The sequence below is a fragment of the Podarcis cretensis genome (genome assembly GCF_951804945.1).
Source record: "Podarcis cretensis genome assembly, chromosome: 4".
Lineage (NCBI taxonomy): Eukaryota > Metazoa > Chordata > Lepidosauria > Squamata > Lacertidae > Podarcis > Podarcis cretensis.
In genome coordinates this window covers 28,410,197-28,422,555 of record NC_137173.1, presented here as the reverse complement: position 1 = coordinate 28,422,555, position 12,359 = coordinate 28,410,197, and the positions used below count along the sequence as shown (strand labels likewise).

General features: G+C 43.0%; 1 protein-coding gene across 1 annotated transcript; it reads left to right on the top strand.

Moving 5' to 3' along the window:
* The first annotated feature begins 986 nt into the window (after window positions 1-986).
* N4BP2L1 (NEDD4 binding protein 2 like 1) lies at window positions 987-12,357 on the top strand. Its single transcript, XM_079974188.1, has 5 exons — window positions 987-1,230; window positions 4,983-5,110; window positions 6,389-6,477; window positions 8,370-8,446; window positions 9,649-12,357. The coding sequence occupies exons 1-5, from the start codon at window positions 1,079-1,081 to the stop codon at window positions 9,890-9,892; spliced, it is 690 nt and encodes a 229-aa protein (XP_079830314.1). The 5' UTR covers window positions 987-1,078; the 3' UTR covers window positions 9,893-12,357.
* Window positions 12,358-12,359: the final 2 nt, after the last annotated feature.

Sequence of the window (12,359 nt, the reverse complement as noted above, 5' to 3'; positions counted from 1 at the left end):
GTACGCTCTCCCTTATCCATTAGGCCAGGTGTGGAGAACTTTGGCCCACTAGATGTGGCTTAACTAGAACTCCCAGCAGCCCTGCCAGCACAGCCCACGACTAGGGATGAAGGGGGCTGTAGTTCATCAACTTCTGGAGGGCCAAAGGTTCCCCCACACCTGGATTTTGGCCTGGCTCTAAAGCCAGCCTTTTTGGTCCTCTGCTCCTCGCTGCAGAAGCAACTGCTGTTTAATCTTTTAATGGCTTGGGCTGCAGTCCTACACCTGCGTGCTTGAAAGCGAGCACTATTGCACGAAATGGTTGCTTGCGAGTAGAGCTGCAATGGTGCGGCTCTTCTGGCCGCAAGTGCTCATGGTTTTGAGTTTCGAAACATAGGTATTTTAGTCGTAGCCGCAGCTTCCTTCCTCAGCACGCGAGAGCACTTGTTGTTGTGACAAAACACTCCTCCGGGTGAATGCGAGGCGCCTGCAAGCAGCGAAGCAGAGAGCCGCTGCATCTCGCACGTGCGGGCAACGAACGCTTCTCGCTGCAGGAAAACATTTCCTATCTCTGCAGAGGAGGGCAAGCGCTGCCAGCGGGCCTCAAACCCATGCTCCAAAAAAAAAAAAAAAAAAGCAAAACCAAACAAAGCGCGGTGCATTACAAGGCTGCATGTCTGTCCTCGCCAATGCCATAGCACAAAGAAGTACGCCTTGAGGTAAAGAAAGAAGAAGGAAAAGGGGGGGGGCAGGGCAGCGGAGGCCTTTATAGCCTTGTAGGAGTGCGCCGTGTGTGGCTCACGCAGTTCTGCCACAGGCCCGCGCGTGAGGGCCCTGCTTCCCGCTTTAGGGATTGAACCTTGACTCCACGCGGCTGCTCCCACGGGGGTGGAGGGAGGCCTGTGAGGGGAACTCGGCTGCTTCAGGCGCCGAGGAGCGGAGCAAACCCGCGCGGCGCTCTGCCCCTTTGCCCCTGGAAGCGCCCGCCTTAGCGGGGCGGAGAGAGCGGACTCCGCCCGCGCCCGTCACGAGGAGCCATGTAAACAGTGTCGGTTCGCAGGCTTCCCGAGGAGGCGGCGGCTGCTGTCTTTCCTCCGCTATGGAGGATAGCCTGGCCCGCGCCTTCGGAGGCCTGAGCCTCCGCCAGCCCCCCGCGCAAGGCAAGGGCCCCCCTCGCAGGAGGCGCCGCTTCAGCAAAAGCCTCTACTTGCTGCGAGGCCTGCCCGGCTCCGGGAAAAGTACTCTGGCCAGGTAAAAAAAAAAAAAACCACCCTTCTCCTTTCGAAGGAGAGAGGACTCCTTCAGCTCTCGAGTCGTAAAACGACGGGGACGAAGTCTTGAGCGGGAAAACCGCGCTTTCTCACCTCGAAGCTCCGTGAGGGAGGGTAGACGGGTTGCTCAGCAGGCGCTCTGGACATGCTCAGAGGCTCTTGATCGGCGCGGGAACCCGCGACCATCCAGATGCGTTGAGGATTCTGTGAAAAGCGGGCAAAGCTGGTGGAAGTTGGCGTGCAGAAGCGACTGGAGGGCCTCGGGTCCCCGACGCCACTACCTCTGGTTTTCAGGTTCTTGGCATTCAAGAAGGGTTCTGGGATAAAGAAGCCCTGGCTTCAGCAAAACGCTGCGTGCTCCATGTTGATGGAAAAAGCGGTGTGGTCAACTTTATTTTTTTCTAGTAGGATGGCTCCTTTGGTCGACATTAGATAGGCCTATTTCCTTGTCACTGTACCACCATGCATAGCTGTCCACTTTCAGATTTGAAAATAAGGGATCAGCAGCCTCACCTGTCCCGGGACAGTCTACGGGATATCTAACAATCCAGGATAGCAGCGGGAAACGGCGCTGGAATAAGGGAATTTCCTGCAAAAAAAGGGAAGGTTGACAGCTATGCCACCATGCTGGGAAAAAGCTTTGTCTCTGGGGGTTCAGATGTGCTCCTGCAAGATTGTTCAAGGTACAGGTGCACGTCTGAAACAAGTTGGGGCTGTTCATGGTAGGTCAAGACAGAGCTCCAAGATAGCTCAGGGAAACAAGAAGAGAATTGGTGGGGTGGTGGCTGCTGCTGCTGCTGCTGCCTTCACAGCTGTCACTTCCTCTCTTTTTCTGAGCTGCAGCAGTTTTGTTTTCTTAATTGGTTATCAGTCCCTACCACCAGTGTAACCTTGAGCGATAAGAGCAATTGCCAGTAATTAAATATATTTTCTTTTTGTAAACATATATTTGGTATATTTCCCTGTTTCGACATGAATATTTACCAACGGAAATTTCCCAATCCTCATAGGGCCTTGGTTCAGCTTGATTCTGAGAAAATCAAACAAGATACTTTGGAAGGCAGTCAACATTGCACTGAAAGCACGCACAAAAGAATATCGCTTTGGTTTTAATGACTCTGGATTTTGCCCTCGGTTATCATTTTCTTATGATTAACAGAAGTGGAAAGAACTGTTTTGATGACTTTAAGGAAAACAGCTAGCGCCTTTGTTTTCTTTGTGATGTACCATGTTTTTAATACAGAATTTGAGTGGAGTTAACATCAGAAACCTATAATCAGTATTCAGTACTGTAATATATTTCCTGATGGCTTAAACTAATCTAAGCATTTTCCAGCACAGGTAGCTTTCACCAGGGTTCCCTGATTTGTGGCACACAAGCTGCATCCCCCAACCAAGTATTGCGACCTCCCAAGCCAGCAGCAAAAGCAGGAAGCAAATTTATTGAACTCTTAGGAGGGCCTGTTCTACATCACTTTTGGGCTATATGTGGCTTGGTGGGTCACAAACCTCATACTGGATGAAATGAAACAAGACACCAACGACTTAACAGCAGGTTTTGCAACTTTTGTAACTTGCATGTCACTAAAGGTAAATTGAGCTGAACTGGAGTATAATGGTGAGATTCATATTACTCTCCGTTTCCAAGCACAGGTGTTATGTTGTCTTCGAAGAGCATATAGTTACTATCAAAGGCACAGCTCTTGATTTTCTGCATGAAACTGCTTGGAAATGGCTTGTTTTTAATTTCATTGGCTTTCAAAATGTGCTTCTGGCAAGCCAGTCATGGAAACACTGGCTCTGGTTTCACATCTCACTGATTTTAGGAAGTGCAAAAAAATCTCACTCTGTTAGTATGACATGGTTCTGGTTCAACAGAACTGAAGAGTTCATACTGGAGGCATGCTGACTGAGAAGGAAGAGTTAAGCACTTTCCCCTTGCCTCCCTCACCCCCTGGATATTTAGTCTTCTTGTCACATCTCCAGGATAAGGAAGCACAATTTAGAGCAAGTGTGAAGAGAAGCATCTGGTCAATGAGGGCAGTATTTTAAAAAATGCACCCGAGAGTTGCACAAAGTCCACAGTAGTATGCATTTTATAAGCAAAGCATATATATTAAACAGTTGGGAGCTTAGAGATAAATGTGACCTGACAGTTCATTTCAGCTTGCTGGCCTCTCTCTTTACTCTTTTGATAAATTGAGGCCTGCCTCTGCCATTGCTCAACAAGATAAGGAATTAAGAAATGAAAGTTTGCAGTTCGACTCTTTTTTTTCTAGATGGCTTTTGGCTTAACTCGCTTTGGGAAAGGATTCTTTTATTGTGCTGAGAGATTGCAGATGATACCTTGACATTCCACCTCCAGACATCAAGGCTCCATTGCTGCAGCTTTACCTTTTTCAACAAATCTTTCCCATGAGAAGTCTGACATATTCTGTTGTCCTTTACTGTCAAGAGGAAACTTTATGCTAGGGATGGATGGATGGCATTTGTTGATAGTATCTTATAAGAGTAGACAAGTTGGGTCTGGATTGAACAGATGCTGCTTCATCCATATCAAAGTGAGTCTAAGTCCAACTGGTTAAGGGCTATAAACTGGTTAAGTGACTGTAAGTTCACTGTCCTTTAAAAATATTGTTGTGAATGTAATACATAGATCTGGACTGGGGAACCTATGTCCCTCTACTGTTGAACTACAACTCCCACTGTTCCTGACCAGTGGCTGTGGCTAATGGGCGTTGGAGTTCAACAACAGCTATAGTTTCCTTATTGATGATATAGAGCTTCCCTACCAGTCATACCCACCTGCACTGGATTTTGCACAGTTTGCTATAAAAGGCAGACTCGAGGACTGCTATCCTGCCCTGAAAGGCTGTGGTCTTAACACTGCACCTGGATGATTGCTCCTTTGCTGTTATAATAGCTCCTCCTTCCCAGGGCAGTATAGGACTAGGAGCAGGAAGAAGAAGAAGAAGTGTTTGGATTTGATATCCTGCTTTATCACTACCCGAAGGAGTCTCAAAGCTGCTAACGTTCTTCTTGATACAGACCACACCAACATTCTCCCCCACAACAAACACTCTGTTAGGTGAGTGGGGCTGAGAGACTTCAGAGAAGTGTGACTAGCCGAAGGTCACCCAGCAGCTGCATGTGGAGGAGCGGAGACGTGCTGAGACAGAGACTCAAATCCCCATGGAGCAGGGGGAGGAGAGAAACATGCGTGTTACTTTACAGTCTGAAAAAACTTGGGACCAGGATACATTACAGATCAACCCCCTTGATATGGACCACACCAACCTTTAAGATCTTTCAAGGGGGCCATGCCTCTAAGCATATTGCCACTTGGTGACAACATGGAAGCTGGCAATTTCCATGGTAGCAGCAGCTCCCTGGAACACCCTGGAAATTTCATTGAACGTTGTGTTTTTATTTTAATGCAAGCTGCTTAAAGGTGGTTTTTATTTTATTGTATTAAGTGGTATAAAAATCTTATTAATAAATATTTTCTCCTGCAGTAAATTGGGGGGGGGGTTAATTTGCTGGTAATTCAACTCTTGCTCGAATGGTGCTTTGTTTTCATTTGACGATTCCTCTAAAAGTGCACAGGGAACATTTGGGCCCCAGTTAAATTGAAGGGTGGTGGTGGTGGTTAGAAAACTTCACTTCTAATGGTTATACTAATCCGTGTGAAATTTTGACCTTTCCTTCCCTACATTTGTTTGGTCTCAACAGGCAACTGAAACGTGAATTTCCCAGTGCAGTTGTTCTGAGCACTGATGACTACTTCTCTGCAGAGGATGGCACATATGTGTTTGATCCTGATGCTCTAGAAGATGCACATAGATGGAACCAAAAGAGAGGCAAGTACAGCCCTTCCTAGTTTTGTGTGTTAGGTTTTGCTTCCTATCTACACCTTGTACTCTTCAGCAGTTTTCTTCTACAAAAGGTTACAGTAGAAGAGAGCCTTGCTGTAAGAGAATGTCTTATTTGTCGCGCCTGCGCTATTCATTTTGCTCAAAATGGCTTTCAGAGTTGATCAAAATGTCAGTTACTAGTAGTAAGAAGTGAATGATTCTATGGAGAAAACAATGAGATGCTATTTAGGGACTAATGTTTGAGTGTCTAGTATGGACATGTAGAAAAAATGCATTATAAAAGTTCCTAGCAAAGGAATGAATTGTACAATTTATGCTCTATAATCAATTGGCATTGCTTCTGCTGTCAGATATCTAAAGGCAGATTTGTATGCCCTGATAATAAACTTTTAATACTAAAAATATAAGCATGGCCACTGCCATTAAATAACAAGAATAACAATTAATAACAATAATAACTTGTTTACACATTTTATTTCTAACTTTGTTGTATCTTCCTCTTGGGTTTGAACAGATTGGTTAAGATTATGTCATAGTTTCAGCGGTTCTGATGTTAAATGAAAACATGGATAACTGAAGATTTTCTGGATTAATTGCAGCACTCCAAGAAGGCAGGAGGGGGGCAAGCAGGGCGCATGCCTTCACAAGGCTTCTGTATATCTTGTCCCAATAAGCTGAAATAAGTACATTGAAACTGGGCTGTTGTGTGGATTTGCTCACAGCTCCCATGTAAAGATAACTACGTGAAGGAGAAATTTGTTTTCAAAAGTTTTGTGTGACAGTCCACATTTCCATTGTATCTCTAATTTTGTATATGACTGAGCGCATGTTCTTCGTAACAGTTAGTGCAGTGTCTCCTCTGGACGGCACCAGATTTATTATGGAGCCTAGCTATTGCTAGCCACCTTCGACCACCTCTCAGAGGCCAGGTCTGCTGAAGGCACAAATCTTTCCCAGCTTTTACAGCAGCCTGAATTCTTTTATCCAAGACCAGTGTTTCCTTCCCTTTATATCCCTTGCTTGCAGTGTTTAGTATATTCCTGCCTGACATTAATATGGGTGGAAATCAACAGACTGAAATTAAAGCACATTATGGAGTAAATCCTGTGTCTTCAAAAACACTTGCTCATTACATTCAGCACATCAGTACTTGTTTGTGACACAGCAAATCCCCAAAGGCTTGATTCAGAACATCTGTGTAGGTAACAGGATGGTTTCACTGATTGTCTGGTCTTTTAAAACATTTACATTGTTATGTTACAGCACGTAAAGCCATGAAGAATGGGAAATCCCCAGTTATTATTGATAATACCAACGTCCACGCTTGGGAAATGAAGCCATATGTGATAATGGTAGGGGAAACTGACCTGTTGTGATTCTTAATATTTAGCCATGGGTTCCAGAAATGAGCAGATAATCCTGCTATTTGCTATCAAGAGAGGCGGGAAAATGGCAAGAACTTCTAATGTGCTTAACATTTTTTTCAAACATTAGTTTTATTTCACAGATTTTGCCCAAGCCCTGGAACATTTTGTTGTGCCACAACTGGATTGATTTCTACCCCCTCTTGCTCCCTTCTTCTTTGGGTTCCGTTTAGTCCAGGCATGTACAAAATCCATTTTTGGGGGTTTAATCCAGCCCGCCGGTTGGTTTAATCTGGCCCCTGTGGCAGTCTATCTCCTGGGTTAAAATCCTAAAAAAACTCAGTAACTTCAATCCTAAAAAAAAAGGTCAACTACTTCGGTCGGCCCTCACTCATGTTCACTTCATCAAATCTGGCCCTCTTTGAAAAAAGTTTGGGCACCCCTGGTAGTCATTGTGTTTTCCTTTCAAGGTTAGGTCACTTAACATTATCTGACTCTTAGAAACCACTAATGGTCCTAATCTTTTGCACAATACGTGGCTGGATGTGCCAGTAAAATGCTGATCTTCCATATGGTCTGGTTTCTATGCCTCAGTGAGCATAGACCATGCAGTCTGGGTGATCAGCTTTCTGATCTTGCATATGAAACTACCTTTTTGCAGAACCAAACCACTGATTAATCATATTATTGGTTCTGACTGGTGAAAGCTTTCCAAGATACAGCCAGTTGCCCAAGAACCATTTAACTAGACATGCCAGGGATCTTCTGCAGGTAAAGTATGTTCTGTGCCCAGGGGATATGGGACAGCATCCTTCAAGTCAGAAAGAATGTCACTCTCTTTAATCTATATTATATGATTCTTCTTTTCTGAATTGAGCATGCTCTGTAACTCTTAGGTTACAGGGGGGACATGAGTACCTTTCCTCCAGATTGCATTGTCATTGCTGGGATCCTAGTTCTCAAACTGCAATTAGTGCACGCTTGCCTCCAGCTAACATCTGGAGATGGTTTGGTGACTGTGCTGGGAACCTGGTAGGATAGTGCCTATCACTCATAATGAGATGTGCGTTCTGCCCCTGCTTCTGTATAACTTTTGGTATATTTTTGCTGTAGTTCAAAATCACTTGAAAAAAATCACCTTGGAATCTGACTCTAGAATTAGGTCAGTCTGCTAATTTCCCTTTCTTTGTGTGTGGTTAATAAAACTTTGACAGCTTCTAAATTATTAATGAAGCAACTATTTCAACATCCGTAGCTCATCACCTGTGTTAAGGGCACATAATTTGCTATACTATTGCATGGCTTTGCTGTTTTTCTTGAGAAGGAATGTTTGTCAGAAGTGGGCAATATGTGATAGTGTTGTAAATTGTTGCAATCTTGTTTTCTAACTTACCTTGGCAAGCTTTATGTTTAGAGATCTTATGGAATTAAAAGAGGTAAATTATTTTGAACTGCAGGACAGCACAAGATTTTGAGATTTACTGACATGACAAATATATGGTATTAATAGTGTGGCCATGTTGTACTGAACTAGTCTCACTAGAGTTTAAGGCTAATTATACAGTCGTACCTCGGGTTCAAGTAGCTTTGGGATAAGTATTTTTGGGTTGCGCACTGTGGCGACCCAGAAGTAACGGAGCACGTTACTTCCGGGTTTCACTGCTTGCGCGGACCGACAAAATGATGTCATGTGCATGTGCGGGTTGCGTTCGCTTCTGGATGTGAACGGGGCTCCGGAATGGATCCCGTTCGCATCCAGAGGACCGCTGTATATATTATACTTTTTTATTTTTATACTTTGTTGTGTTGTGCATATGTAAATCATGAAAAGTAGCTTTTTATTGTGACTTGATTACAAATTCAGTACTCTTTCACATCAGGCACTTGAACACAGCTATGAAGTTCTTTTTCGAGAGCCAGATACACACTGGAAATTCAATGTTCGGGAACTAACCAGGTAGTTTTTTTGCATATGTTTTTAGCTGCTATGAGAATACAAGCGATACCTGCAACAAAACATTGCACTATAGCATAACCTCTAACAGGAGCTCACCTGTTCAGAATGCCAGCTAGCCATGTCCTCTTGCAGAATCTTCCATTTTACCCCCAGATCTGTTCTGCTTTTTCATCTGATGCACAACCTTTCATTGCTGTGCACCATAGTCCTTACTGGACTGTTTTTTTGCCTCCTTGGAATTTTTTTTAAGTACTTCTGCAAAACTTTGGGGTCTGTGGAGCATGCAGATACCTCTGAAGTTGAAGTGATTTCTCCTTTTTGAGGGTCTGTGGCTGGAAAGTCAGTTGCCATGGAGAGAGTGAGTTAAGTCAAGAAAGACCTTATTTTATGATCGCAAAAGGTGGGAGTACTGCTGTAACCATATTTATAATCTTCTCAAAGATAGGAAGAATTCAAAACAGCCAACCACGACATTGCATAGGGTATATAACCTTTTATGGCATATTACATACACTAACCACCTTTCGGACATGCGTACTGTATTGCAGTCAGGCAGTTTTCAGCATGTTCCCTGCATGATCAACGAGTGGATAGTTGCTCATATATCATTTCTTATCTATCACGTCCCCAGCAATAACTCAATCCCCCCTTTATTTATTCTTTCCCTTGTAACGCTAGATATTTTTACACAGCCAGCTCATCCTGTAACATGAACCACTTCCTTTTCTTGTCATTCTCTTCCTTTATTGACAAACTGCAGTCCAAGCAAACAGGGCAATTCTCAATGAGAGATTTTATTTTTTCCTTTTTTAATAAAAATTTCCCTTTAGCTTCCTCTTGTGTATCTGTGGCCCCATTTTGGCTTTCCTTTTGGCAGGACTAATCACCTGTGATAGCTAGTAGATGGATGAGTGGGACCTGCAACAGTGTGTTACAGTGTGGAGGGCTCCACCCTGCGCTATAATCGATACTGCGCTCTCCATTTTCTCTTTTGCTATTAGAGGGAATAGTTCCCCTTAACCTTTTAGGTCTCATATCAACAATGCTGTTCCAAACCATGAACACACATTAATGGGTTAATTTGTGAACTAGGTTGTCATGAAAATGGAAGGAGCAGTTCACATGATTGCTGGTATTCACATGCTGTTTGGATATGTAGCTAACTAAATATACTTACGTATATGTTTACATTTATTCCATAGACGGAATGGCCATGGTGTTCCACGAGAGACAATACAGAGGATGAAGGAGCAATATGAGCATGACGTTACCTTTCATGATGTGCTTCATTCAGAAGAACCAGCCAGACATTTCAGTAGATCCTATGGCGTTTACGATACTGGTTATTCCCATGTGAACTCAACATTCCCCAACAGAAGAGCTAACAGCAACTCCAGAAATGAAAGATCATTTAGTAGGAGAAATGATTTCTACGAAGTATTTTAGAGTTTTTAATCAAGTTGTATAAAATTTTGTTTTATACCTTCAGGAATTCTGTGCTTAAAATATTTGTATTTTTCTATTGGGCTAGATTTAGTTCTTAAATCTCCATATATTCTTTTGGAGGTTAAAAACCCTGTTTTAATATTCTTCTGATGCAGATTATATTTCTTCACTCATGTTTACACCTTGCTATTATATATATATATATATATATATATATATATATATATATAGTTTTGACAGGATTACTCACACTTAGGAGTGTAAACATAATGAAGAACCCACAGTAATTTTTAGCAGCAACATAGAAAAGGATCTCCATGTCATTGTGCTCATATACTATGGGGGGGGGGCAAGGAATTGGCATCCCTGCGCAGATCGAGCTAATAGTGGTGCTATACAATGTTTGGTTCTGGTAAGGATGCACACAAATGATATTTCATATCATTAGTGTACCATTGCTAATCACAGTATAGTGCAACAGTTAGAACTCCAGTTCCCCTGACTTCCATCGTTTAGTATACAAGGCTGTGGGAATGTAAACAGATTTCCCTCCGTAAATATTGACACAATAATTAATTTTACAGTATACAAATTTTAAAATGTTAGTTTCTTCTGTACCTAGGTTTTAAAATGTAAGTTTTAGATTTGCATTTCATAGGACCACCTTCTTTTCTACATTTCACATTAATTTAGCTTCATTTTTTTCTCTACTTTGCAGTTCACCTCCTTTTTTGCATCATGTAGATTTCCTTTCTTGCTGAAACCAATGAGGAGCTTTATTTAGACCCCCATTTGTTGTCATTGCTCACCCTATTTTTTATTATTATGATTCCTGAAACACACACCAAATAGTTTGCAACCGTAGGAACAATTCAGGAACTAATCTTGATGTGATGGGATGATGAGCTGCTTGTGCGTAAAAGCTTAGTCCCTCAGAGTTTGCTCAGCTTAGCAAGACTCTGTCTTTAGCGGAGCCCTTAAGTGTGGCTCCTTCAATCGCTGGCAGAATCCGACAGTGGGCGTTTACGGAATCTACTCCAGCATAAAAGCTCCTTGACGGAAACGCGTCGTCTGGATTCTCGGCGCGACAGTTTCCGGCGAGGAGTGGGTGTACCTATGGGAGGACCTGAGACTTCTCCGCTGTTATCGCTGGAAGACTCCCTGAGCCATTCCTTCGTTTCTCTCTCTCTCTGATCTCCCACTCTCCTCCTGCTGGTGCCTTCCTCCGCTGCTGAGTCTCTCCTGACTTCTGAGAGACCCTCCACCTCCTGCCTTTCCGATGGCAGTTCCCTGACACTTGACAACAGATTAGTTCTTCTGTGCTCCACAGTAAGAGTTGGGTAGTTCTCAATTTCCTGTTTGGTAGTAGCATATGCTAAAGGTGGGTAGAGCCAGGAAACCTGCCTAAATTCAGTGGCCATTAGAACTAGAGATTAACTGAAATGAATGAGAGCAATTGGCACTCTTGTGACTTTTGTTAACGCTCAGTGCCAAGTGTTATTTGTGCCTTTTTGCAGCCTGCTAGTTTAATTTCTCTAGTCGTGCTTTTTCTCTTCATCTAATTGTTTCATCTAATATACTACTCAGTATATTTGCTTAATCATTCCGTCTAAAAGCTCTTCAAGGGTAGGTACTTATTGAAACTACAGTGGTACCTTGGGTTAAGTACTTAATTTGTTCCAGAGGTCTGTCCTTAACCTGAAACTGTTCTTAACCTGAAGCACCACGTTAGCTAATGGGGCCTCCTGCCACCGCCGCGCTGCCGGAGCACGATTTCTGTTCTCATCCTGAAGCAAAGTTCTTAACCTGAAGCACTATTTTTGGGTTAGTGGAGTCTGTAACCTGAAGAGTATGTAACCTGAAGCATATGTAACCCGAGGTACCACTGTAGTAAAGAGTGATGTAAAAATAAGATAGTAGGGTTACAAGCAAGATAACTATCCAATAACTATGTTAACTTCAGATGCTTTAAAATTGATTGCTGGCTTAAAAAAGAAAGAAAGAACTAATCTACTTGCATTCCTACAGGGTGTTTCACTATTAGCCTGATTCAGATGTTTGCCCTCGTCCACTCTAAACAAACATGGGTTTGTATGTGCCTCCAAGCCCTGCATCCTCTGGACCATATCTTGAGTCCTCCACAAGTTTGAGGGTGAAGGCATGAAGTGGGGGCCATTCTCCTCCCTTTGCACAATTGGTTCTAAAATTGCACAAGGAATAGAAACTCGGTTCTTCATACCTTTGCCTTCAAACTCACTGAGGCCTGTTAACACAATAAAGGTGACATTGTGGAAGGAATTTTTTTTTGTCAGAGTAGCCTTACTGCCCACTATAGGCTTCTTTACACAAGAGGAGACAAAACACCCAAATGGAGCTATAACAAACATAAGGTTTGTATGTTTTGGATATGTTTGGCCTTGAACCATTGTGATTGCTATGCAAAAATAAACAAGGGGATCAAATTATA

What these genes read in the sequence shown, in the direction of transcription:
- N4BP2L1 (XM_079974188.1), top strand. Translation starts at nt 1,079, where the DNA reads ATGGAGGATAGCCTGGCCCGCGCCTTCGGAGGCCTGAGCCTCCGCCAG. An exon ending in GGGAAAAGTACTCTGGCCAG is followed by an intron (nt 1,231 to 4,982) that starts GTAAAAAAAAAA and finishes TGGTCTCAACAG; the next exon opens with GCAACTGAAACGTGAATTTC. An exon ending in AATGTTCGGGAACTAACCAG is followed by an intron (nt 8,447 to 9,648) that starts GTAGTTTTTTTG and finishes TTTATTCCATAG; the next exon opens with ACGGAATGGCCATGGTGTTC.